General features: G+C 44.6%; 1 protein-coding gene and 1 long non-coding RNA gene across 2 annotated transcripts in view; one reads left to right on the top strand and one right to left on the bottom strand.

The window, feature by feature from the left end:
* The first annotated feature begins 8,784 nt into the window (after positions 1-8,784).
* The window catches only part of LOC134068407 (ATP-binding cassette sub-family C member 12-like), a 36,248-nt gene continuing 17,197 nt past the window's right edge, over positions 8,785-27,835 (top strand). Inside the window, exons 1-9 of the mRNA XM_062524002.1 lie at positions 8,785-9,074; positions 9,459-9,586; positions 18,869-19,011; positions 19,650-19,796; positions 23,104-23,251; positions 23,895-24,131; positions 24,889-25,062; positions 26,081-26,228; positions 27,051-27,199. Coding sequence (XP_062379986.1) covers positions 9,518-9,586; positions 18,869-19,011; positions 19,650-19,796; positions 23,104-23,251; positions 23,895-24,131; positions 24,889-25,062; positions 26,081-26,228; positions 27,051-27,199 — 1,215 coding nt within the window. The 5' untranslated portion in view covers positions 8,785-9,074; positions 9,459-9,517. The remainder of the gene's footprint in view (positions 9,075-9,458; positions 9,587-18,868; positions 19,012-19,649; positions 19,797-23,103; positions 23,252-23,894; positions 24,132-24,888; positions 25,063-26,080; positions 26,229-27,050; positions 27,200-27,835) is intronic.
* On the bottom strand, positions 12,641-13,642 carry LOC134069235 (uncharacterized). The gene is made up of 4 exons (XR_009936793.1): positions 13,625-13,642; positions 13,199-13,309; positions 12,968-13,063; positions 12,641-12,709 (listed from the first exon to the last, which is right to left on the bottom strand). It is a non-coding gene; the product is annotated as an uncharacterized LOC134069235 (long non-coding RNA).

Raw genomic sequence — 27,835 nt, 5'->3', positions numbered from 1 at the left:
CGTTGATTGGCTGATCCTTTTGGACACGTTCAAATAGACTACTTCCGTTTTAAATGCCCTTACTACTGTGTCAAATGCAACCGCCGGTACTTTGTAGCAGCTGGTTATGATCCTATAGTGTACCCCACTGTGCAATCTCTGTAACAAGTTAACTACTTGACTACAAAGCAAAAGCTATGTGTGACGACATTCATATTTTTAACCTTTGATCAGGTCCTTGGAACCATTGGCGACATTGACATTGAACATTGTGGGAGGCTTTTTTTTTTATTTTTATTTATTTATTTATTTATTTATTCACTGTGATATGGATCCCCCTGGGTCTGAAGATTAGTGTGTATATATATATACTGTATAGGTTATATATATATAGGCTAGTAATTTCTGTCTTAGTTGTTCAGTGTGCTCTGAGATGCATGACATGCCCCGACTGCTCTCACATGGTGCATAACAATGTTAAGTGTCACGGGCATACGTTGGCCTTGGAATAGTAACAGGAAAAAACATGACATGATGTGTGACATAACCTTCCTACACCTTTGTAACACATTCATCCATAGCCAACTTAGTGCCCTAGCCAACTATGCACGGCTTTGCCACCTAGTGGTTGCTGTGCGAATTATTCAAAGGAAGAGCTCCCCAAGTTCACAGGAAAAACTAGGCCAGGGTGTAAACCTGTGTGTGTGTGTGTGTGTGTGTGTGTGTGTGTGTGTGTGTGTGTGTGTGTGTGTGTGTGTGTGTGTGTGTGTGTGTAAGAGTAGGCCTATGGGGAATACCATAAAATCATCTACGTGTTCTGACAGAAAGCCACACAGCAGTGTTTGGCCTTTCATGTAACGAGGGCCGCTCCCACCATCCAGTCTGTTCCCACCATCCAGTCTGACAGTAGGTTGGTACACAAACGCACACACACACACAAGGGTAGAGTAAGATAAGTTCTAGTTCCAGTTCTAGTTCGCACACACACACACGCACGCACGCACGCACGCACGCACGCACGCATGCACGCACGCACGCACGCACGCACGCACGCACGCACACACACACACACACACACACACAGATCCCTCAGCGTGCGGCTCAGGTCGAGGCCTCTCTCTCTCTCTCTCTCACTCTCACTCACACACACACACACACACACACACACACACACACACGCACACACGCCCAGACCACTCAGCGTGCAGGCTCAGGTTGAGGCCTCTCTCTCTCTCTCTTTCACTCACACACACACACACACACACACACACACAGACACAGACACACACACACACGCCCAGATCACTCAGTGTGCAGGTTCAGGCCGAGGCCTTGTCTCAGTGCTGGCCTTCTGCCAGTCTGGGCGTCTCAGAACAATCTGTGCATCCTGCTGAACAGAAGTGTTTCTGTAACTCTTTAGACAAGGTTACACACACAACCCAACAACCCAGACCCTCACAGCTATGGAGAAGCTGCCAGGTTGAACACACAACCCAACAACCCAGACCCTGCACCACAGCTGCAGAGGAGCTCCAGGTCTCGGAAGGTAAGAGGCGTTTTTGAGGGGAGAACTGTACCAGTTGTTAGGCGGGGTTGTCATGAGATCACTCTAGTTTACACACACATAAACACACACACACATCCTCATGTTTACACATCTGCAGTCTTTGGGACACGTGTGGGATGTTGTGCCTGGGGACTTTAATCCGTAAGGGCATTCCCCATTAGTGCAGCATGTCCTGCCTGTAGCCGAGCTGTGAGACTGAACCATAACTGAAAAGTAGAACATGTTGATGGGTGCTGGTTTGTATACATTGACCATGCTAAAGAGGAATGTAGAACATGTTGATGGGTGCTGGTTTTTATACATTAACGACGCTAAAGAGGAATGTAATGTGTTGATGGGTGCTAGTTTGTATAGCCTACATTACCGCTGCTAAAGAGGAATGTTTTTAGTCTGGATGTAAAGATGAAAAGGTTGCCGGCCTCTCTGGGAGCCGGAAGACTGTTCCACAGGAAGGGCGCTTGATAGCGAGGCTCGGCCTGCTCATTGTGCCGCGGGAGGCTGTTGGAATCACTGCAGGCGCCCGGGGAGAGTGCACAATTAGCTCCTCCAGGCTCTCTGCAGGCAAGCCGTTTGCAGCTAATGTTATGGACTAACTCTACTTTTAATGGGGGGCCAAGTCAACCAGTTTACTTACTGCCCATTTTATTTGACATCTGTATCTTACAGTATTTGACATCTGTTGGTTTACAGTATAGAGTGTTTAATTGCTGCATTTATTTACAGTTTGTTTTTCCATTTATTTACAGATTTTTAAGTTGAGCAACCTAGATGGATAGATAGCAACATTCAACTCCCCGTTCAGCCATGCTGATCAGATTAGATTAGATTAGATTAGCAGAGTACAAGTACAAAGACAACACAATGCAGCATATAGACAGGTGGTGCACACACAGGACAAGAACTACAGTGCAGTGTACAGTAGTATGCAGCTGGTTTACTGACGGTGGTTTATAAGAGTCATATAAGTTAAATATAAATATGTGCAATTTAGCCATGTGTGTGTATGAGAAACCTCAACATTAAACATCCCATTCTGGCATGTTGATGTGCGTATGTGTGTGTGTGTGTGTGTGTGTGTGTGTGTGTGTCTTGCGAGTGACAGCTCAAGGCTGTGGGTGTGATCACATGCAGGAGAGGCCACACAGCTCCGTGAAGTCACCAGATCTGGAGCTGCTCCAGGGGCTGTCCTGACTCTCCTTACTTTGTTCTGGAGAAGAGTGCCTGCTAAATCACATATGATTTAAAAATCATTTACATTTTGAGTATAGATTTGCAAACAGATGGTGAAAGTGTGCTATGTTCTGGATGTTCTTTTGACATGAACAAAATACATTATTAACAAAAACAAACAAACAAAACCTTGTTGAATCAGTGTGTACTATCAAATACCTTTCCCTGTGTGTAGCTTGCTGTGATCATATGCCAGCCGACGGACCCCCTGTTTCAATGAATGAACCCCGCATCTGCCCGAAACGGAGGCACTGGCACGCTACATGGAATCGGGGCTCTTCTATGTGTTCATAAGAGCGGAAAATGACGACCTTTCCCAAGTATTCCATCAGTGGCCATGTTGCATAACGACGCGCATTCACCGATAACGGGAGCAGCCAGCAGCTCGCGCCCACTGCCCGGAGGGCTCGTTTGGTGAGTCACATTATTTCAGATCAACAGCTATCCCATGATGAAAATACGTTGTGTGTAGATGTCGTGCCACCACCGCCAGATTTCACCGAAAAAAAACATAGCCAAGTGAACCGTTCGGCAACATGAAACATGACAGCTTGGTGTTTTAATCAAATCCAAACTTCAGAAAACGGGTTTTTCGGATGTAGCCTATCGTGAATCAGCAGTCACGTCAAAACCTTTAACCCGCATTCTTGTTATAGCCCTTTAAAGTAGTTTTATAAGCAATTCCTCGTAAAATTACAGGACAGAACAATCACGAATGTTATCTGCGGACAATTTCACTTTATTTGCAGCTGTGCCCAAACTCTCTCTGGGACAACAGTACGACTATGCGTAAATATATAACTGATGGCATGCGCAAGAACGCTGAGCCATGGTTGCTGGTTAATGGTTGGCCTTTCGACCCATAGCACGAAGAAACACGGTACTGTTGGATGAGAGTTAATGTTTAGGCACTAGGCCTAATCTAAACTTGACCTAAAGCACCCTCTACATTTTTGGCCATTGCAGACAAAGAGAGTTCATGCATCTTCTGGCAATTCTCATAAAAACGTCAAACCTTGAGGGGAAGTAAAAACAAATAAACAAACAAAAAACATTTAAGCTTCAGTTAGAGGCATATCTTATAGTTAATCAGTGTCTTGAACTTTCCATCATTAATCATAGCCCATACAAAGTGACACAGAGGTCAAATACTCTAACCATTTTCAAGTCAGGGGATACCTACCTTTATGTGTGAGTGGGGTGGGGGTCGGGGGCAGAAATGACCTTACCAAAAGGTATAGTAGGCCTATATTTAAAGTAAATTTTTATTAAAGATGCTCTAAGCGATGGTGGGTAATGCCACTTCTATTGACCCCAGAAAAGCGACGAGTAAAACACCAGTGGTCTGCCAGATATGTTCCAAGTGGGCCGACACAATGCTTGTGAATGTAAGACTTTGTGTTCGGAAGAAATTGTCCCAATGTCAGTTTATAGTAATAAACTCCTAAGTGACAACTCTGTAAGTAAACTAGCGAAGTTAGTTTACTTATAGTCTAGTTCATCAGACGTAAAGTATTTTTAAGGTGTAAAAGTAGTAAGGTTTTAATGCAACAAGTGAACTGATAGGTTACTTATATGGCAAATGGAGTGCATTTGTATGGCACATTTCCACTCCTCCGAGCGCTCAAAGCACTATACACTCACACAGATTGCGTAGGTCCTGAGCCATGCCACCCACTGTCGATATATACTTCTAGCCCATGTCCATGATATAATACTTAAAGCAATCCTCAGTAAAATATATAGGTAAACTAAAGTAATTCCTCAGTGAACTTAAATAGTTTTTTATACGGCAAGCACTTGTACGTTTTCTTTACATGGACTTCACATCCTGCTTTTGAAGTATGCTACTAGGTGTCCCTTCAGGTGTTATAAGCATTATTTTGGCTGTCCCTTCAAGATAGTCTTTCACTAATATAAACACTACCAGTGGACTATACACATAGAAGCACAACACTTATTATTGTAATATTGTCAGGCATACGAAAACATAACGACTTAAGTAAACCCAACCCAATTTGAACCCAAACACAGTTTTTATGGAAGGTTATATTAGATTCGATCATTCAGCCTCTCAAAGATCAGTGTCTTGCTACAAGCACAAGCAAATACGCTAGATTCCTCTGTCAGTAGAAGTATGTGAAGTTGAAGTATATTTACTGTAGGTATAAGTACTAAGTATAATTTAGTGTATCGCTAATCAGTATACAGGAAAGTAAGCTTAGATCAAAATAAGTAGACCAACAGTACACTTCTGTAAGCCTCTTTTAGCAAAGGGTGTGGAGGGTGATATCAGACTCCATCAGAGAGAACTGCGCTAAGGTTGACAAAACTAAACCAAGCTGTTACGCAAGCTGAAATTTGGGACGGTTAGAGCAGGGGGTATGACGTGCTTCCCCAGACAAAAGAAAAGCACACAATTATCTTAAATGTTGGTTTAGGAAGGAAGGACTCATTTAAAACTTAAAAGATGCAGATGTTACAAATCTGGGTGGACATGTGTGTGTGTGTGTGTGTGTGTGTTAGGGGGGGTGCTCCATACTCTGAGAGGAAGAAATAGTGAGAGAGGGGGATAGTGAATGAGGGAGTGGAGGGAGAGAGGGAGAGGAAGAGGGAGAGGAGGAGAGGAGGAGAGCTGCATATTGTCCCTTCTGTTTGTAGTGGTTTAGTTTGGATCTTAATGTTGTCGTGCCAGAAACACTCTCTGAGTTGAATGGAGAGTGATGGAGAAAGGGATGAATAGAGGGGGATGAGAGAGGTAGAGAAGGGGGGAGAGAGAGGGAGAGTGTGTGAGAGAGAAAGAAAGACAACAAGGCAGTGTTGCCCAACTGCTGTGTCACAATGACAGTGTTTTTGGCAGACAGTTGCCCGCTGATGTCTCTGGATGCTCCTCTCTTACCGAGCTCTTGCTTGGTCCGGTGTAGTCGACAAACTGCAGTGGCACTAGTGAGCTGCAGGCTGATCTGCCAAGTGGCAGTTTCAAGCTGTGAGGGGGATGTTCGCTTGCTTTAGGAGGTCCCTGGTGTGTGAGGGGGATGTTCGCTTGCTTTAGGAGGTCCCTGGTGTGTGAGGGGGATGTTCGCTTGCTTTAGGAGGCCCTGATTAGCCTACCTGTGATAAGCCATGTCTGCAGCACTCATTCCCAGATTGACACGAAATCACCATGGTTGATTGGCTGCAGCAGTGCTGCACTATCTTCCAAATTTCAGAACGTCCTGCCCATTTTGAAAGCCTTTTTCAGAAATGTGAAGTGGGTGGAGTTATGGGGTGAAGTTACACTTTAAAGTAAGTCCTTTTGCCCTCCTGCATGAGGAGCCCTGTGTGCCGTTAGTTGGCTGTGGAGGACTTGGCAGGGCAGGTGGTGTTCAGGCATAAGCACTGTATGGTGTGGTGTGGCCTATTGTGGTATCTAGTGTTCTATATACATATATATATATATATATATGTAAGGGATAACGGCCGACGAGGTGACCGGTTCGATGGAAATAATGGCTAGGTGGAGGTCTAGAACTCCGGCGTGCCATTATTTCCATCGAACCGGTCGACCTCGAAGGCCGTTATCCCGCTTATCTCCCGTTTGTATTCATAACCTGTATATTTAGAACATAGTTTTATTCCACCGTTGCGTCCGTTAACATCGCTAAAACTGTCTTGACTGTGGGACTACTTTCCGCCACATATCAACTTTCTACTTGTGGGACAAAACTGCCGTTACTAGTTCTAAATGGATGGTTGCTATGGCCAAAAGCCAGTCGTTAGTTCTAAATGGCTGGTTGCTACGGCCAAAAGCCAGTCGTTAGTTCTATCTCTCCCGTTGTCAAGCGGGCATATGGTGGAATAAAACTATGTTCTAAATATACAGGTTATGAATACAAACGGGAGATAAGCGGGATAACGGCCTTCGAGGTCGACCGGTTCGATGGAAATAATGGCACGGCGGAGGTAACTCCGTCTCCGTGCTTCGCACGTCGCCGGAGTTCTAGACCTCCACCTAGCCATTATTTCCATCGAACCGGTCACCTCGTCGGCCGTTATCCCTTACATATACAGTGCTTGAAGTGGGCCGGAACGCAGCGGAACGCAGTTCCGGAACTTCTTTATTTTCGTCTTTTGGGTTCCGCCACTTTTTTCTGCGTTCCGCTACTTTGGCTACTGAAACTGATCCGATGCAGCGACAGTGGCCCGAGATAATAGATAATATCACAAGATCGATGAAAGACTACGTTACCCACGAGCCATGACTGTGCCCTATCTATGGGATAGAAGATTACCATTGGGCCGCCGGTCGACCCTCTCTGCCTTCTTCGAGAGACGCACCATGCGGCCGCAGCCGCACCCTTTCTTCTCGGTCATATTGCTGCGCAATGTTTCGCACAGAAATAACATGCATATCAAATGAAACTGCAGAACCTGACCTTTCCAATGGCGCTATCCGCTCGTTTCTATGATGAACGGTTCGCGAGATAATTAGCGTTGAAAATGGCAGTTACATACAAATATGAATGTCACATTGAGTTCTGCGTCATACCCATTCTTCTCTGTGAAATATCTCACGTTTTCGCACCTGCCCTATGGCAAACTACATATCAAAATAAACAGAGATACTGATTCATCAAATTTTTGCATTTTGTCATTTGTCATATAGCCATATAGCCAGGGATGGGCACAAATACATCAAAATGTATTTCCAAATAAAATACCAAATACCCACCTAAAAAATGTATCAAAATAAGCTACAAAATACAATTTCAAATACATGTATTAGAAAGACTGCCCATCCCTGGCCATGGCAGATGCTTGATATGCAATTTCAGGACCAAAATTAGCAATAAAGTCACACTTACTCTCTTGTTCTGACTTTTGACCTTGAATCTCTGTTCTTGGCCAGTTGTTAATATCCTATTGTTAATTAAATCAATGTAACAAGTACAGCCTATTTCACAGTTTTCTTCGTCTGGGCCTTTAGCCCAAAGGTTCAACAAGCACTTTTCCTCTTTTGCACGCACGCTATTTGTTTATCCACCAAATAACGATGTCCACAGACAAGGTAGAGCATGTCGCATGATTTTATGACAGTATGATGTATTGCGACATCAAAGCAAGTCAAATTTGTGGTTTCTGAGATCTCATTTCATCAAACCACAGGTACGCTACAGTTATAGTGTGGTTACAGCCGATAGGGCCGCGAAGTGAATGCAGAAGTGCTGTTCACCCTGTTATGAGTTGATGAACTGCTGAAATAATTTTGGAAACATTATGTTAAGGTACAACAAACTCTTTGATGTTGCTTTAAGGTTCTAGGGCCTTTAGCCCAGTCTATTGTTAGGCCTACAAGTAGGCTATCACACTGGTCTGGTTCATGTTGTTTTAATGGTTTTTCAGTGTTCCATTTGTGAATTAGAAAAAATGTAGCCTAGGCCTATAAGTTATTGCTTGAAAGAATGATTAAATAAAAATAGTTTTTGAACCAACACATCCTAAAGACTTTTTTTTCACCGCACAAATTTCGGAAAATCAGAGTTCCTGCACTTATTTTTTCCCACTTCAAGCACTGTATATATATATATATATACAGTGTATATATATACAGTATATATATATATATATATATATATATATATATATATATATATATATGGTGTGGCCTATTGTGGTATCTAGTGTTCTATATCTATGGTGTGGCCTATCCAGTGCAGCTGAAGAAAGACTACACACCAGTGTTGGCCCAGCTGCTGTGTCACAGTGAGAGTGACTTTGGCAGACACACACACACACACACACACACACTCACACACACACACACACACACACACACTCACGTGTCTATGGACACCACCTCTCACCCAGACTGAAACCTCTGTGACAGTGACAGTGACAGTGGTGTGTGTTTGTGTTTGATAGGGGAGGAGTGCAGGAGTGAGTGGGAGGGTGTGTGTGTGTCAGGGGTGGACCTCTGCACCTGGTAACCTTTGAACTCTATAAAAGGTGTGATGAGCAGACATGGGACTGGCATGCACGTTGTGCTGAAACAAAACTCCAGTGGAGCGCGTGTGTCGCGGTGAGCTGAGTGAGGACACAGACACACACACACACACACACACACACGGAGACGCAGACAGCCGTCCGACACCAACACACACACACACACACACACACACACACACACACACACACACACAGAGGCTGGATAGCATATGTGCCTCTGTCTGCTGCGAGGGAGAGAGAAGGAAGGAGAGGGAGCGAGTGTGTGAGAGCAGGAGTGTGAGCGAGAGAGAGCCGGGACTGAGGTCAGCCAACGGTAAGATCCGTCAGTCTTCTATCTGTCTGTCTGCTGAGAGTGTGTCAGAGAGCAAAGCTGTTGTGTTTAAATGGCCCTGCATAGCAGCCTATCTGAGAGTGAAACCAACGCTACTGTATCTGTGAAGGCAGGAAGCGACAGGAGAGGTGGCCGGGTTCCTGTGCATGTGTCTGTGCATGTGTCCGTGTGTGTATATCCGCGTGTGTGTGTGTGTGTGTGTGTGTGTGTGTGTGTGTGTGTGTGTCTGTGTGTGTGTGTGTGTGTGTGTGTGTGCGCAAGCTAGCACGTCAGGACTGCCGTTCTGCTCATGCTGCTCTGTCTGCTGAGAGCGTTTGAAATCTGAAGCATGTCATCTCACCATGCTGTCTAATGCTTTTTCCACAGACTGACTCTCTGTCTCACACAGACACACACACACACACACACACACACACACAGACGTCATGGGGGTCCGGAACATGTCGTCCAATGACAGCATTGAGGAGCAGGGGAGTGTTACCGGAGTCTCTTTTGTAAGTACTTTTCTCTCTGGCACACACACACACACACACACACACACAGACACACACTCCCTAACTCAACCACAGACTTCTCCCTGTCATGTCTACAGTACTGTACTTGTACTATACAACTGCTCTCTCTCTCTCTCTCTCTCTCTCTCTCTCTCTCTCTCTCTCTCTCTCTCTCTGTGCTGCTGTTGTTGTTGTTGTTGTTGTTGCTGTTCTACATGAAGCACTGTGCAGTAGTGGCAACCCTGTTGATGTGTTGTTGTCTACTGTATATCCCTGTGTGTGTGCGCAGGTGTGTTCTTGCCGTCACTTTTGTGACTGTATCAATGCAATGTCCTCCATTGCGAGACAAAGGATTAGCTCATCTTATGTTACGCCACTCTTCATAATCAAACATATATCTTGTCATCATCTAATATCTGTGATTACTTTTGTAGGATAGACTTGTATGGGTATGAGTGTCTATTTATGTGTGTGTGTGTGTGTGTGTGTGTGTGTGACACAAAGATGTGACAATTAATTTGCGCTCTTCTACACACGTACGTGATAACTCTTGTTCTGGCCAATATTGACCGCTACCAATGATCATAACATATAGTATAACACCATTGCACTTTGAACTCCCTAAGGACATCAGACGAGTGCAACCACAGACAGTACATTTCAGTAAACAGAGCGTGTGCAATGCTCCCTAAGACCCTGTGTCCACTATTCACGCTTCTTAAGGGCCTGTGTCCACTATTCACGCTTCTTAAGGGCCCTGTGTCCACCGTTCACGTTTTATTTGCGCAGACAGCGGCTAGTTTTAAAAGAAAGTCTATGGAGTTCAGCGCTCACAGCGCTCGGCGCCATTGGCAGAAAAAAAGTCCTCATTGCTGACCGTCCGCAGTGCTTTGAGCACTGAAAGTTGAAATCTGTTCAACTTGTTCAGTGTCACTTCTCTCTCGACGACCAATCGAAACTGAAGAGGGGAAACACTTCACAAGCGCTGAGAAAAGGACATTGAGGGCGCTGTCAGTGCAAGAAATGTGATTGATGGACACAGGGCCTACATGCATATGAATTCAGTCCTTCACAAATGGATCAAATACTGTGCCAAGCAGCATTATGTCTATTAACAGGTACGTGTTCAACTAAAAGGGAGTATCTAGCCAGTAACAGACTTAAACATGTACAGTAATAGTTGAATATGCGATCAAATGCAACATCTTGCATAAAGCAGTAACAATGTAACAGTTATTCAATCAATAACCATCGCTGCACAGCTGCTGAATACATTGAAGGGAAAACATTGTAGTTATGACAACTACTGTAGTTCAACACATTAGCATGTAATGGCACAAGCAGTGAAATAAGGCTAATTTATTTTCATGGGGTAGGACTATTCTAACCTGACTTTCGCCAGATCCTGTAGTTCGCTGTCTGCTTCACACAAGGATCTGGGACTTCTCGATAGGAGATGTATTTCTGAAGGCGGGTCCTTGTAAAACATCCTCGCATGTGATTCGATAAACCACTTGCCTGTTATCTTGAATGACGTGCTAGGCTTCTTCAAGCTCTTGCCAAACCCGGTCGGAAGAAGAGTAAAAACATCCTTGCCACCAATAAATGTCTTCAAAACTATTCTCACTGGGTGAAAAGGGTCTGAATCAGGGGATATTCATCGTGATATATTTCCTGATATGTGAAATATCAGGGAATATATTGGTTGATATGCTCCTGATATTTTTGTCCCATTTCGCATATCCGGAGCATATCAAAACTCCTGAATGGCACTGCGACGATATGCCAGATATCCTGACTTCATATACTCACCAGATATGATCCATGTTTCAAGTATTAGCTACTTATATGACCCAAGATATCTCTGGTATTTGTTGCCATATATCCCCTGATATGTCAAACATGACACCACGCATATACTGCCCAGATACTGCCAGGCAGAGCTAATTTCACAGGCATTTATGTGCATGCCTTTATTAGTTATATATTTAATAGTTTTAATTATTTAAATGAGTTATGCCCTATATGAAATAGTTTTAAATGTGGGATAGGCCTACATCACCAACACTGAGCTTATTGTTACACCCACAGCCATTCAACATTTCAATATTTCATTGATTGTATAAATTATTATTACATTATTATATTAATTTTACATAAAGTTAATTACATTATTTACTTTGCACCTGCATTATTACACCTACTAAATCCCAGTGACTTAATCTAAACATTTAAATTCATATATGACAGGCAATAACATTTGTTACATGGTCTTTATTGTATTTATCAAGAAATACTCATCAATATGGCTTTCTCGTCTGCAGTGGGGGTACTTGGGTAGTGACACTCGCCGCCTGTCAATGACCTGTCTCGAGTGAGAACAAGACTTCTGCTTGACCTCAGTGGTTTCAACAGTCCATGGTCTGGGCGTGAAATGTCCTTTAAAACATGTTGAGTCCTTGTCCGTACTCTTCTGGTATAGTTGTCCTGCAGGGAAGGCAGAGGTGCTCTGATGGGGATCCCTTTGGCAGTAAAGGTCAGGTGTCTACAAAAAGAGAAACAAAGCATATATTGTACATGAATATAATTAATGTAAACTACTCAGTTTGTGTGACAAATAAAAGCAAACCCACAAGAGCCTAGAAGTCAGGTGCAATAGTTAGGAATAAAGTTGGGGTACACTTAGAAATGTCTGGTGCATTTATTTTGATCAAGGGGACATTTCGAAGTGACCCTACACTTCCGAACAGTAGTATATCTGTGTGCATACCTAATTGCAACACTGTCTGCAGAAGCTCTTGCCTTCTTGCGTAGACCACCTTTCTGATGCCTAGCACAGATCATACCCCATCTGATGTGCAGTACCAGCCTCTGGCTCCAGGCTGGGGTTGCTGGAGGGCACATAAAAAAATAAAAAAAACAGCAATTGCCATAAATTATGTTATTGTTGATTAATATCAAAGCATTAAAACAAAAGGTAAGTCAATCAGGTGTACAAACACACACACACACATATATATATATATATATATATATATATATATATATATAATTACCTTATGAAGGCCTTTCCATCATCACCATCAATGTTAATTCTTGATATCAGCTTATTTGTGAGGGTTTCTGTCAATAGAGGATATGATTTAACAAAATTATACATTCTGTACAATACATTTTAAATAGTGATTATGATCAGTTTGGCATATATTCACAACACTGTTTACCTTACCACCAACATAATGGTAAACATGGCTAAATTTCAAAATTCAAGACTATTATAAATAGCCGCATATTCATGCATTACACTGCACGTATGTCAAACAAATTAGTATGGACAGTAACATACCCCATAGCCCTCATTCAAAACACAAAGACACTTACAGCATGTTGAGGGCAGCATCCATGGCTTCCAGACAAAGTCAAGTAGCATGTAGTAGTAGAAGGACAGACCGACTTTGTCCTGGACTATTGAGCCCACTACACAGTCATAACAACAAACAGACACATGAAAAAAGGGGATAAACTAACCACAGTAACAGACACAAATACATGCACACATATTATAATGCTACATGTGATACTACGTGTGTGCGTGTGTGTGTCTGTTTCTACCTGGTGAGTGTACTCTTGATTGGAACTTTTTTCTTATGGAACTGGCACACATTTGGAATATTCCAGACTGCACTCAATGGTCTCAGGACAGCAGTCGTCACAACTCACCGCCTGCAAACAGGGAACAGAGGGAGACTAGGATTAATAACCTGAAAATACCATCACTGAAACACTACTGCCCTCACATGCATCTTAAATAAACACATACTTTTGCACAAGGTCAGGTATAAGCAAATAGGGGCTATGAAATGAAGAACATGTTGCCTAATGCTACTCATACATCAAAATAGCCTACTTTGACAAGATTTGAGTCATTAAACTAATGCCCCCCATTCAAGCTTCAGTGAAAAGACTACAAGCTGTCAACAATCTTACCCAAATCTTGTCAAAGTCTTCTGGTGTAAGGATGGCTTAACACTACGTTACCTTTCACAAACTAAAGATCCCTGGCATTTATAGTGCGTTCATGCACCTCGGACCTTCGGAAATTTCTGACCTCCGATAGCGGAAAAATGACATGAACGCTAGGTCGGGTTGGATTTTTTGCTCGGAGACTCGTGCGGAAGTTTTGTTCCCCGAGGTGTCCGACTTGACGTCATTATCATATTCTCCAACCACGATGGCCTCCCTTGCAACAACACAAGAGGTGAATTTCACTGTCATTACGAATAGGCAAGGTAATTTGTCACTAAATTAACAACACAGATAGAAACACTCGCCCAAGACATTTTCCTTCTTGCTCAACCATACTAAGCAGTTGTAATAACGTATTTATGCGTTTCCTGTATTTATTTTCCGAACTGATCTCATGAACACACTTTTTTCGGAGGTCGGGACTTTTTAAAGGCGGGTCCTCCGAGGTTCCGGGCTGCATGAACGCAGTATTACTTCGGTATTGACGTGGGTCAGCAGCCTGCCTCTGTAACAAGGGGGCAGGCATATTCCCGGAAGTAGAAACACGAAATGAGCTGGTGATCAACACTCTGCTAACTCCCTTGGACGGCCATAGATTTCAGATTTTTTTGCGATCCCATAACTTCATGTAACACGTGCCCTTTGTCTCCCTTATAGCTTCTGTGTATTCTATATAGGGTATCGAAGGCAAAATTAATTCACTTCTTCCCCGTATATTACGTTGGTTTCCCGTAAAGAAGTATTTTAGCATGTCTGTTGTAGGGAAGCTAACGTTCGCCCGTAATGTTTGGATAAGAAGCTGAGTGAGCCTGCACGAAAACCATGACGGAGAGTCATTCGCAAGATCAGTGAAAATGCGTGTAGCCTACGGTAACCTACTGTTTGATATGGTAAAGCATTACCTAGAGGCAAGTACACATAATAATAATATTAAAAAACGAACGTTAACAATTTCAGAGGTTTTCGATCTATCAGACGAGTTACAGCAGGCTAACGTCACGAACTGTGTACGAGTCTGCGCAGTAGGACGGAAATTTTGTTTCAGCCCCCTTCCATTGAGAACAACGGAGTCTGTTTGTCCATTTCTTTTAGGTCTATGCTCTGTAACGTTAAAGTTCACGTCAGCAGCAGCCACTTGAAATGTAGCTGCTAAGGTATAGCTTCTAGCTAGGTTAGCTAACATTCAAGACTGATAGCCTAGCCCTAGACCATTTCATTCAAACTAAAACTTTACATTCATAACGACATCTCAGACAGACTTATGATATTACTACCATTCCATAATGGTAGTTATTGGAAAAGTTAGCAGCTAACATTAATTTGTAACAGCTAACGTTAGCGATGTTAGCTCGCTAGCTAATTCATAACGTTAACTAATTCTAACATGACAGTTGACGGTTAACATTAGTGCTACATTATAAATAAAAAAAAAAAACCTGTATTTTTCTAATTAATTCCAGTTTTCAATTAGCATACAAAAGTACTGTAGTTCTTACCTTGGATATGAAGACGGCAGAGTTTGTACAGCTTCAGATACATGACAGAAAAATGACGGTTGAACTGAAGTCGGACTCGGCAGCAGTGCAGTGGTTGGATTTTAAAAGTCAGTTGGGTGGGGAAGTGCGTGCGCATGCTGATAAGCATTTTAAGAAATCGTGGAAATTAGACATAGCCTACTGTTGGCATATTTTAAACTGTTACAGTTACATTAAAATGACTACCAAACTCATAAAATTGGATATCTAACATAATAGCCTGTGTAGGATGATAGACCTATTAATCCAGAAATGGTGTGCGTGACTTGTGCTTTGAGTATCGCACCCCTGATTTCTGATTAGCAAATCAGGAGTCGAAATAAGTCATATTTCCACTGATTCTTAAAAACTCAAGATATGATCAAAATCGTTCCTGATATGCTGCATGTCATAAAAAATATCCGGACGGCATATCCCCTGATTCAGAGCCTTTTCACCCAGTGTCTCTGTTAATCTTTTAAAGAATGAATACTCGATAGATTCGACAAAACGGTTGAAATAGCAGAATCAATGTCAGCACAAGACTCCTCGCTGCGTGCCGCCATTGTTATTTGAATCAAACACTCGCTTCGGCGCTCCTGATTGGTTGCTTATTTTTTGATCACTGGCCCAGGGGTTTGGATTGCCCTCGCGTCCAGACCCTTGTGTGGAGCTCAGCGAAACGCCTCTGGTGGAGCATGGCGGAACTACAAGGGTCTGGCGAGAGTCAGGCTAGGACTATTCAGCAGTCAACCAGTTTAGAGCAGTTTCACCAACATGAGCCATTGAAAATAAAAACAGCGGACATTTGTACAAAATCAGTTGCTTGGATATATGAAAGCTTGAATGGTGGATGGGTGGGTCTTCTGATGGAATGTCTTGCGCCATCTTATCAGTGGTTGAGTAATCTTCCTCACGTGCTCTATGGGAGGCAGGGGCTGGTGGAGGGAGTGAAACTGTCAATCCAAGTCAAACCAACCAATATACATTCTTCTCCCATCATTCAGCCTAGATCCCACCCCCTCATCGTACTACCACCTCAGGCCATTTTCACAGCAGCCATGTTGACATGACATAATAGAGCAAGCACAGGTGTCTCTAATGACAAGGGCTGTCAAACTTATTTTTTAAAGAACAACTAAATAATCTCATATTTTGAAATGAATCAATCCTGATTGATAGTGATTTAAAAAGAAAGGGCATATTAAATAGAAAATAGCCCACCAAGTGAATGAGTAACCACAGAGGTGGATCTGTGACATAAGTGTGACATAAACTACACGCTGAACTATGCAGTGTCAGGGAGAAAAACATATTAAATGAACAGAGGAGGAGAGGGAAGGACCGTGTGTGTTGGGTGATGGTGGTGTTGGTGGGAGGGGTTGTGTGTGTGTGTGTGACTCTGAGAGAGAGAGAGAGAGAGAGAGAGAGAGAGAGAGAGATTGATTCTCCGTTCACCTTTTAAGTGGGTAGGGGCCGGGGGGTCAATCTAAGCCAGGAATGGTACAGCACAGCACTTGTATTCACTCACAGTTTACAGCAGCACACACACAGCACACCACTGGCCATCTGATTCAGATGTAAGATCCAGTTAGCAGTTAGGAAGTAGGCTATGCTAATGTCCAGTGTAGGCGTGGCCATTTCAGCCCTGTCAATCACAAAGCGTATTTTACATAGACTTCTATTGGCATCACTTTGGGTAGGCTATACTGTACGTGTTTTGATCAACTGATTGCATATTCACGTGTAACTATTGAACTAGGATATTCGTATATTCGTATATATAGCTTCTCGCTATAGTTTTGACAAGACACTTTTGAAAATATCCGTATATGTTTGGGCACTTAACAAGAGAGAGGCTGCAGCTGCAGGTGTGTGTGTGTTTATTCCCCCTCACTGTGAGATGAATTACCTCTGCATGTTAACTAGGCCTGTAACGGTATGCGTATCCAAACCAAAATGGCAACACTCATCTCCACGCAGGTTGCGGTGTGAGAGGGCAGTCATGACACTGTGGTCAAAATTATTCCAAGGTGTGAGACTGCAGCTTTATTCACGATACCACGATACTCACATGAAGTCAAAGTAACAAGCCCACACATCTGTGGGTGAAGCCAGTTCTTATACCCTTAACACACACACACATGGAAAATCACTAGATACACTTTAGTGAGTCTTTAACCACCTGGTAATTAACAGAGATAAGAATGTTTCCAAGACCTCCTCAACCATGTTTGTGTTTGTGTGCCATGGGTTCACCATGGGGTCACCATCCTCACATTGCCACAACAGGGGTTTTGGCTATCTCCACATTCCTAAGGCCAGCATGGCACTAGAGTTCATTCTATAAGTAAGCTAATGGTCACTAAGTGAATGGTTAATACAATGAAAAACATAAAATTTATCCCACAACACACGCCCTCTAGTGTTTCCCCCAGCACTTTGCAACTTAAGCCGCCGCATCAGCAACACACATCTCCCGCCTTACTGACCGCCACGTTCTCCCACCTTGCTCACCGGCACGTTCTCCCTCCTTACTGACCGACACGTTCTCCCTCCTTACTGACCGGCACGTTCTCCCTCCTTACTGACCGGCACGTTCTCCCTCCTTACTGACCGCCACGTTCTCCCACCTTGCTCACCGGCACGTTCTCCCTCCAAATAAAATGTTCACAAAAATGGTGATACAAACCGAATTGCTAGTTCCATCCTATTCTGTGGAGCTACCGGGTCTTTGGCTCATCCCATCCCACTGCAGCAGAACAAGAGTGGTTGAGCTGATGAGTGAGTTTAGATCAGAATGTGCACCTGAACACACAGAACACACAGAACACACACATGCTACTGATGAACAGCTACCTCTGTGGAGGGGCCGAGTGTGTGCACCTGAACACATACTGTAGAACACACACATGCTACTGATGAACAGCTACTTTACCTCTGTGGAGGGACCACGTGTAACGAGGGTCAGGGGGCCACACAAGCCCGAATGTGAGCGCTGGAAGTGGGGCTCTTCTGCTGAGACAGTCTCCTCTTGGGGCTGCTGAGCACGGGGTACTTTCTCCTCTTGGGGCCTGGGGCTGCTGAGCACGGGGTACTTTCTCCTCTTGGGGCCTGGGGCTGCTGAGCACGGGGTACTTTCTCCTCTTGGGGCCTGGGGCTGCTGAGCACGGGTACTTTGGGGCTCTGCTGCTGAGACAGTCTCCTCTTGGGGCCTGGGGCTGCCGAGTACGGGGGACTTTGTTGAGACTTTGTCAATCTGTCATCTTTCATTTCCTTTCTCTCTACCTGTCTTCTCTCTCTCTCTTTGCCATCCACCACCCCTCCTATCTCTCTCTCTCTCTCTCTCTCTCTCATCCATCCACCGGTCCTCCTATCTCTCTCTCTCTCATCCATCCACCACCCCTCCTATCTCTCTCTCTTTCACTCTCTCTCTCTCTCTCTCTCTTTGCCATCCACCACCCCTCCTATCTCTCTCTCTCTGTCATCCATCCACCACCCCTCCTATCTCTCTCTCTCATCCATCCACCGGCCCTCCTATCTCTCTCTCTCCCCCTCTCTCTCTCTCTCTCTCTCTCTCTCTCTCTCTCTCTCTCTCTCTCTCTATCTCTCTCTCTCTCTCTCTCTCTCTTTCTGCATCTGCATCTCTATACATTGTAGGTTTTTTGAAGGTGGTTTTGATCCATGGAATGGTTCGATAAAAGAGGTTTTAAAAGTCTCTCTCCCCCCCTCCTCCCTCCAGAAGCGGCGCAGTGACTCGTGGCCGATGTCGGGCCCAGAGGAGCTGCCCTCAGTGGGGGACCCGGTGGAGGAGACGCACCCCCCCCACCGCCACCGCTACTACCATGGCCTCAAGACCATGATCCCATTCCGCACAGCATCAGGGTGGGCACACACACGCACGCACGCACGCACGCACGCACGCACGCACGCACGCACACACACACACACACACACACACACACACACACACACACACACACATACAGTACATACACACTGTACGGCCCAGGCTCGTTTGGACCGAACACATGAAAGGGGAGATGAACACCGAATGAAATGATCACAAAATATGTATTATTATCACCAAAAGTATGTCTAGGGGATGTGGGATTAACTGGTTGAGGTGTAGTGTGTGACTGGAAGGCCGGCAAGAATATGTTTGTTGTGTAGTGAAATGGGAATGTATACGAAAGTACGTGCATGAATGTATGTTGTGAGCATGAGCCTATGTGTGTGTGAGTCGAGAGAGAGAGAAAGAGCGTCAGGTAGGACGGGCTTTAAAACCTGTCTCCGCCCAGGTGTGGCTTAATTGGCAATCAAGCACCACTCTTTCTCAAACCAGCCAAGGCTCCATAGGAGTGCAGGCTGCCATGGACAGAGAGGGTCGTAACAACACACACACAGACACACATACATACCACATCAGCACCACTGCTACAACCACAGCTTACAGACCATGTGAGTAACCATGTGTTAATGTGTGTGTGTGTGTGTGTTTATGTTTGTTTGTATCTCTCCAGATCCCACCCATTGGATGACGCGGGGTTCTTTGGCTTCGTTTCGTTTGCCTGGATGACCCCCATGATGTGGAAACTTTTCAAGGGCCGTCTGGACCGAAACTCTCTGTTCCTGTCGCCCAATGACGGAGCCGACATCAACGGGGACCGGTCCGTTCCGTTCCTTTGCACCCCACTCCTCCCTCTCAGAACTCACTCAGTCTGGACATGTCTGGACATGCCTCTACCTTGTAAATAGGTCTCGAAATTAGCACCAGCGCAAGTATGGAGGACCACATGTGTCATCGAAAAAGTAAAACAATATTTAATTAGTTTTCCATTGTAAACGCTAATAGAAAGTGAAATTATAAAAACAACTTGTAAATAACTTGTATTAATCCATCAAGTCAAGTCAAGTCAGTCAAGTCACTTTCATTTATAGCACATTTGAATACAACAGGAGTTGATCCAAACGCTTTACATTACAAGTCAGGTTTGGACAGGACAGTTGCTAAAAGGGGCCCAAGGATACATTTAAAAAGGGCTTTACAAAACCTACATAAAAGCACAATAAGAAATTCAGTTCCAAAGTACATTAATGACTGTGTGAATGAATATTAAATATTATAATAATTGTTAGTGGTGTTAGATTAAATGGATCATGATAACGCATTTAAATAGTTACTGAAACTGGAGATAACACCACTTATATTGTCAGGACAGCTAGATAGTACTGTTGACATACTGTAGCCCACATCAGGGGTTTCCAAAGTGGGTGCCGCGGCTCAGTGGGGTGCAGTGACGCATGCTTAGGGTGCCGCGTAATGCTCCAAGGCTCCATCATTTCATTACATTTTTAAAAGCAGTAATATCAATTTCAAAATGTATTTATTTCATTTAATTTATTTATTTACACTTTTATTTGCAGCACAAACAGTTTACTGTTGATTCAGGGTGTAATCAGAGAGGGTTAAAGTGGAGCTTAATCAAGGATCTTTGGTGTACTGTCAACAACCGTTAGTTTGCTCCTTATTCTGTATTGACAAAAGGCGGAGTGCAGGTAGGCTACACGCAATGGGATCGGATTGGGTCAAATGCTTCTTAGCCAAAGCCAAGCAGAAGAATCCTACTATGATAGCAATGCATTGCATGTTGCATCAGGAGGCCTTTACTCCAGACCTTGTTTTTAATCAAGTCGTAAAAATAGTTCATCAAGCATACGTTAGCCTAAGTCACGTGCCCTTCAAACGCAGTTGTCCTCTGCAGTGAAATAACATATCACAAGGTTGAATAAAATGCATGAAGTACAAATATGGATAAAGGAGGTTGAGAGTAAAAAGTCAAAAAGGAGGTTGAGAGAAAAAAGTCAAAAATAGGGGTGCCGTGGATGGAGAGATATTTTCAGGGGTGCCGAGAGCCTGAAGAGTTTTCTGAACCACTCTACATTAACAGCCATAAGTATTTCTGGGTTCAAATATTGCAAAGCGATTTGGTCACTTTATTTGTCATGCTCTTATCAGTTGTAACATAGTCAAAAATTGTATTGATATCATGCAGAACATGAAATAATGGCCGGGTTTCCCAAAATTGTTAAGAAGCTCTTAAGTGCTAAGAACTTCTTAGGAGCGTTGTAAGAATGTTCTAAGAACGCTCCTAAGAAGTTCTTAGGACTTAAGAGCTTCTTAAAGATTTTGGGAAACCCGGCCAATAACTGTGCCTGCTATCCCAGCTAATATTTATCCTAGCACCTAGGGCTAATGTTAAACTTGTCAGCTTGTACATTGTCCAGTGAATAAGTAAGCTTAGTTATTAGCTTAGCTATTAGTTAGTGAATGAAACACTTGAACTGTATTATGCATTTACACTCACATCATGCTATAGACTGGCAGACTTTGCCTAAGTGCTTGCTTGGTAGTCTACCGTCCCGTTCACATCATGCTATAGACTGACAGGCTTTGCCTAAGTGCTTGCTTGGTAGTCTACCGTCCCGTTCAGAGTAAGTTATGTGAGCTGTTGCTGTGCTGTGCAGTGCGATCGTGGCTGAAATGCTCCCAAAAACAGAAATAAAACTAAATAAAATATATATTGAAAAATGGATGTTATTTTATTCCAAACAATAAGGCAACAGTTGTAGAAGGGCATTACTAAAGAATAACTTTGACTTTGAATGATGGAGTTGCCAATGTAGCCAAGAAAGAGATAGTTTTTGGCAAAAGAGAAAGAGACAAAGCCTGTGGTTAAAATCCTTAAATTCACAGACATCGCTTTACTTTTGAGGCAAAAAAACATCTCTCTTAACAGCCTGTCCATCCGCAAATATTTATTTCCTGGTTGGTGGATGCTTGTCTGAAGTTTGAAATCATTGGAGTTCAATCTGCAACACGTATGTTAACCACAGGGGACACAACGATAGTGATAGGCGGATAGGAGTAAACGAAAGTGGATCAAGGTATCCCAGACGGAGTAGGCTACTGAAGGGAAATGAAATTGAGTGGATGTGCATAGACAGGCGGACTCAGGCTATCATTCATTCACCTTGCAATTTCATTTCATATTGAGTGATTTATATTGGTTAAATTAGAAGCATTTATTGATGGATTAATACGGCATTTAGCCTACAAGTTGTTTTCAAAATGTCTCCTTTTTTATTGCAGTTTACAATGGCAAACTAATTAAACCTTTTATTACTGTTTAATTAATGACACCTGCGGTCCTACCAAGCGCAAATGCTCTGTAGAAATTTATACTGGCGGCTGAATTATGGCAGGTACTGCGCCACTTTGGTGCGTGGAAAATGGCTGCTTATCAACTGCGAGAATAGGCTACTTCAGTGTCATGTTAATTGCCATATCAACTGCGAGAATAGGCTACTTCAGTGTCATGTTAAATTGGCTTGCCATATCAACTGCGAGAATAGGCTACTTCAGTGTCATGTTAAACTGGCTTGCCATATCAACTGCGAGAATAGGCTACTTCAGTGTCATGTTAAATTGGCTTGCCATATCAACTGCGAGAATAGGTTATTTCAGTGTCATGTTAAACTGGCTTGCCACATCAACTGCGAGAATAGGCTACTTCAGTGTCATGTTAAACTGGCTTGCCATATCAAGCGAGAATAGGGTACTTCAGTGTCATGTTAAATTGGCTTCAAAGTTAAAAAGGAGGTCCACACACTTGTTTTCCGTTTGCTTTCATTTATTTGAGTTCAAGCTCCTCAAAAAATTAAATGTTGAGCTTGTTGGCTCTTTATCAGACGGCTCTGGACTAAGAGACAGTGAATAACCCAATTTTATAAAGCAGTGCTGGGTTCCTTTAAGGCCAGTTTCTTTGAATGGAACTTGCACCGGAACTTGCAAACTGATGCAGTGTTCTGAAAGGCTACTTTCAAAATAGTTATGAAATGCATTGTTAAGTTTTGAATGGTGGATTGAAATGTGTGTGTGTGTGTGTGTGTGTGTGTGTGTGTGTGTGTGGTCAGGATGGAGCGGTTGTGGCAGGAGGAGGTGTCTCGTGTGGGTCTGGAGAAGGCGTCTCTGGGGAAGGTGGTGGTGCGTTTCCAGAAGACCCGCCTCATCCTCAGTATCCTCGCCTCCTTCCTCCTGACGGGGGCGCTCTTCTTGGGGCCGGTACGCCTTTACATCTCACAGCCTCACACACTGAGACTGTGTCAAGAGGTTAAAATGGGGCAGTCTCAGTGTGTGAGGCTGTATGGGGGTTACCCCTTACAGCTTCACACACTGAGACTGTCCCATTTTAACCTCTTATGCACCTACACACGGAGACTGCCCCATTTTAACCCCTTACAGCCTCACACACTGAGACTGTCCCATTTTAACCTCTTATGCACCTACACACGGAGACTGCCCCATTTTAACCCCTTACAGCCTCACACACTGAGACTGTCCCATTTTAACCTCTTAAAGCTTCACACAATGAGACTGTCCCATTTTAACCTCTTATGCACCTACACACGGAGACTGCCCCATTTTAACCCCTTACAGCCTCACACACTGGGACTGCCCCATTTTAACCCCTTAAAGCTTCACACAATGAGACTGTCCCATTTTAACCCCTCACAGCCTCATACACTGAGATTGTCCCATTTTAACCTCTTAAAGCTTCACACAATGAGACTGTCCCATTTTAACCCCTCACAGACATGATTGTCCCATTCGAACCCCTTATGCACCCACACAGATATGCTGTCCCATCTAGAGAGACTGTCCCATGAAGAGAGACTGTCCCACACACCCTCTCTCTATTCTCCAGGCTGTGTTGGTGTATGAGATCCTGAGCTATGCGGAGACCCCGGATCAGTACGCCTTTAGCTACGGTTTGGGGATGTGCTTCGCCCTGTTCTGTTCAGAGTTCAGCAAAGCTTTCCTGATCTCACTTCTCTGGGCCATCAACCTGCGCACGGCCACGCGCGTTAAAGGGGCCTTCTCCATGCTCGCCTTCAGGAAGATCATCAACATGCGCATCATCACCACCGTGTCTGTGGGACAGGTGAGGCACACACACACACACACACACACACACACACACACACACACACACACACACACACACACACTGTGTCTGTGAGACAGGTGAGGTGTGAAGTTCAAACAGGTTATTGTGTGCACATCCCGCCTTTCAAACTTGCCCATCCCCATACACACACTCACTCACTCACACACACTCACACACACACACACACACACACACACACACACACACACACACACACTGTGGAACAGATGCGTGAAGTTCAAACGGGTTATTGTGTGCACATCCCACCTTTGAAACTTGCCCATCTCCACAAATGAAACTTAGGAAATAAGATGTTTAGACCCTGTTGGGTAGCCTTCAGGCTTCATTTTGCCTGAAGAAGACCGAGCAGGGTCAAAAAAGGTGAGGCATACACACACACTCACTCACTCACAGTTTACTTCTTTATTTGTATCCACAATTAAGAATAAATATCACATAAGGATACAAATTTGACAGATGCAATAATTGCTCAGACAAGATTCAGTCAAGTGGTTCTGCTGACAACAACCAAGCTCAGTACAGTAGTGTTAAGGGTATACACAACACCTCCTTCTCCAAATGTGGCGACTTCCAATAATGGAAGAGATTGAACAGTACACACTCACTCACTCACACACACACACACACACACACACACACACACACACACACACACACACACACACACACACACACACACACACACACACACACTTGCACACCTGCTGAGCTGTTGTGTGTGGTCCAGTAGGTGATCAACGTGTTGACGGCGGATAGCTACCGGATGTTTGAGGCAGCGGTGTTCGGGCCCTTCCTGTTCTGCGTGCCGGTGCTCCTGATCCTCTGCATCTCCTACGCCTGCTACGTCCTGGGGTACACCGCCCTCATCGGAGTCTCCGTCTACCTGGTCTTTATCCCTCTACAGGTACACACACACACACACACACACACACACACACACACACACACACACACACGTCCTGGGATACACCGCCCTCATCGGAGTCTCCGTCTACCTGGTCTTTATCCCTCTACAGGTACACACACACACACACACACACACACACACACACACACACACACTCACACACGTCCTGGGATACACCGCCCTCATCGGAGTCTCCGTCTACCTGGTCTTTATCCCTCTACAGGTACACACACACACACACACACACACACACACACACACACTCACACACGTCCTGGGATACACCGCCCTCATCGGAGTCTCCGTCTACCTGGTCTTTATCCCTCTACAGGTACACACACACACACACACACACACACACACACACGTGTCCTGGGATACACCGCCCTCATCGGAGTCTCCGTCTACCTGGTCTTTATCCCTCTACAGGTGTGTATACACACACACACACACACACACACACACACACACACACACACACACACACACGTCCTGGGATACACCGCCCTCATCGGAGTCTCCGTCTACCTGGTCTTTATCCCTCTACAGGTGTGTACACACACACACACACACACACACACACACACACACACACACACACACACACACACACACACACACACACACACACACACACACACACGTCCTGGGGTACACCGCCCTCATCGGAGTCTCTGTCTACCTGGTCTTTATCCCTCTCCAGGTTTGTGCACACACACATACACACACATGACCGCGACTGCGACAACAATCACAGAAAGCATTTTGCTGCTGCTGTTGACAAACATGCTATCCACGTTAGCATTACTCTAGAACAGGGCTGACAGTGACAATGATGATGGTGATGATGAAGAGACTAAGGAGGTTTGAATGTGTGTTTATGCCTCTGACTGTATGTGTTTTTGATTTTGTGTGCATGTGTGTGCGTGATGTATTGATAAAGTTTATGTGTGAGGTGTGTGTGTGTGTAGTTGGCTGACCTGTTGATGATTGTTTTCTGTTGCGCCTTCCCTAGTTCGGCGTTGCCAAGGTGATAAATGTCTTCCGGAGGAAGGCTGTCACGGTAACAGACAGCAGAGTGCGCACCATGAACGAGGTTCTCACCTGCATCAAGCTCATCAAGATGTACGCCTGGGAAGAGTCCTTCGAGAAGAAGATCACAGGTGCCTGCATGATCCACTCACAGCAGCTATAGCACATCACAGGAACTGTAGCATAGACATCCCCTCACAGGAACTATATCACATCACAGGAACTATATCTATCTATATATCTATTTCACTATTTCAGCGAAAGAAAGGCATAAAAAAATACATCTAAAACATCATTCTGCTATGTGCCGTCCAGTATAATGCTTGAGCTGCCCTCTCCCCTATTCTGGCCATCATGTTTACATTGTGTGGGCGGAACATACTGTAGTATTCATCCTGGCGACCATCGGTACTGGATACCTACTGTATCCATACCTACTGTATCCTGTACCTACTGTATCCATACCTACTGTATCCATACCTACTGTATCCTGTACCTACTGTATCCATACCAACTATATCCATACCTACTGTATCCATACCTACTGTATCCTGTACCTACTGTATCCATACATACTGTATCCTGTACCTACTGTGTCCATACCTACTGTATCCTGTACCTATCCATACCTACTGTATCCATACCTACTGTATCCGTACCTACTGTATCCATACCTACTGTATCCAGTAGCGATGGTCGCCAGGATGAATACTATGCTCCCCCTTTCTCCACCACCAGCACAAGGCTATTGGAGATCTCCAAGAACCGACCACTTTTAGTCACAGTTTGATGTGCTTCAGGGTCTTCTATTCCCCACCTGTGTGTGTGTGTGTGTGTGTGTGTGTGTGTGTGTGTGTGTGTGTGTGTGTGTGTGTGTGTGTGTGTGTGTGTGTGTGTGTGTGTGTGTGTGTGTGTGTGTGTGTGTGTGTGTGTGTGTGTGTGTGTGTGTGTAGAGATCCGTAGGAAAGAGAAGAGTCTTCTCCAGAAGGCGGGTTTCGTGCAGAGTTTGAACGCCGCTAACACTGCCATCGTCCCCACCCTGGCCACCATCCTCACGTTTATCGTGCACACACTCCTCGGACTCCCCCTGGACCCCTCCACGGTCAGGACAACCTCCTCTCCTCTCCTCTCCTCTCCTCTCCTCTCCTCTCCTCTCCTCTCATCCCCTCTCCTCTCCTCTCCTCTCCTCTCCTCTCCTCTCCTCTCCTCTTCTCTTCTCTTCTCACCTCTCTCCTCTCCTCTCCTCTCCTCTTCTCACCTCTCTCCTCTCCCCCTCCCCTCTCCTCTCCTCTCCTCTCCTCTCCCCTCCTCTCCTCTCCTCTCCCCTCCCCCTCTCCTCTCCTCTCCTCTCCTCTCCTCTCTTCTTTCTTCTCCTCTCCTCTCCCCTCCTCTCGCCCTCTCCTCTCCTTTCCTCTCTCCTTGCCTCTCCTCTTGGGGCAGTCGTGGCCTACTGGTTAGGGCTTCGGGCTTGTAACCTGAGGGTTGCCGGTTCGATCCCCGACCAGTCCACGGATGAAGTGCTCCCTGAGCGCCGCTGGTTGGGCAGGCAGCTCACTGCTCTGGGTTGTGTGATTCACCTCACTGTGTGTTCACTGTGTGTTCACTAATTCGGTTAAATTGGGCTAAATGCAGAGAACTGAATTGCCCTCACGGGATCAAAAAAGTATATATTCTATTCTATTCTCTCCTCTCTCCTCCCCCCTCCTATCATCTCCTCTCCTCTTTAAGCATTATGTAT

The sequence above is a fragment of the Sardina pilchardus genome, chromosome 21 (assembly GCF_963854185.1).
Source record: "Sardina pilchardus chromosome 21, fSarPil1.1, whole genome shotgun sequence".
Taxonomy (NCBI): Eukaryota; Metazoa; Chordata; class Actinopteri; order Clupeiformes; family Clupeidae; genus Sardina; species Sardina pilchardus.
The sequence above is the reverse complement of the archived record's forward strand: the minus strand, read 5'-3'. Positions and strand labels throughout refer to the sequence as shown.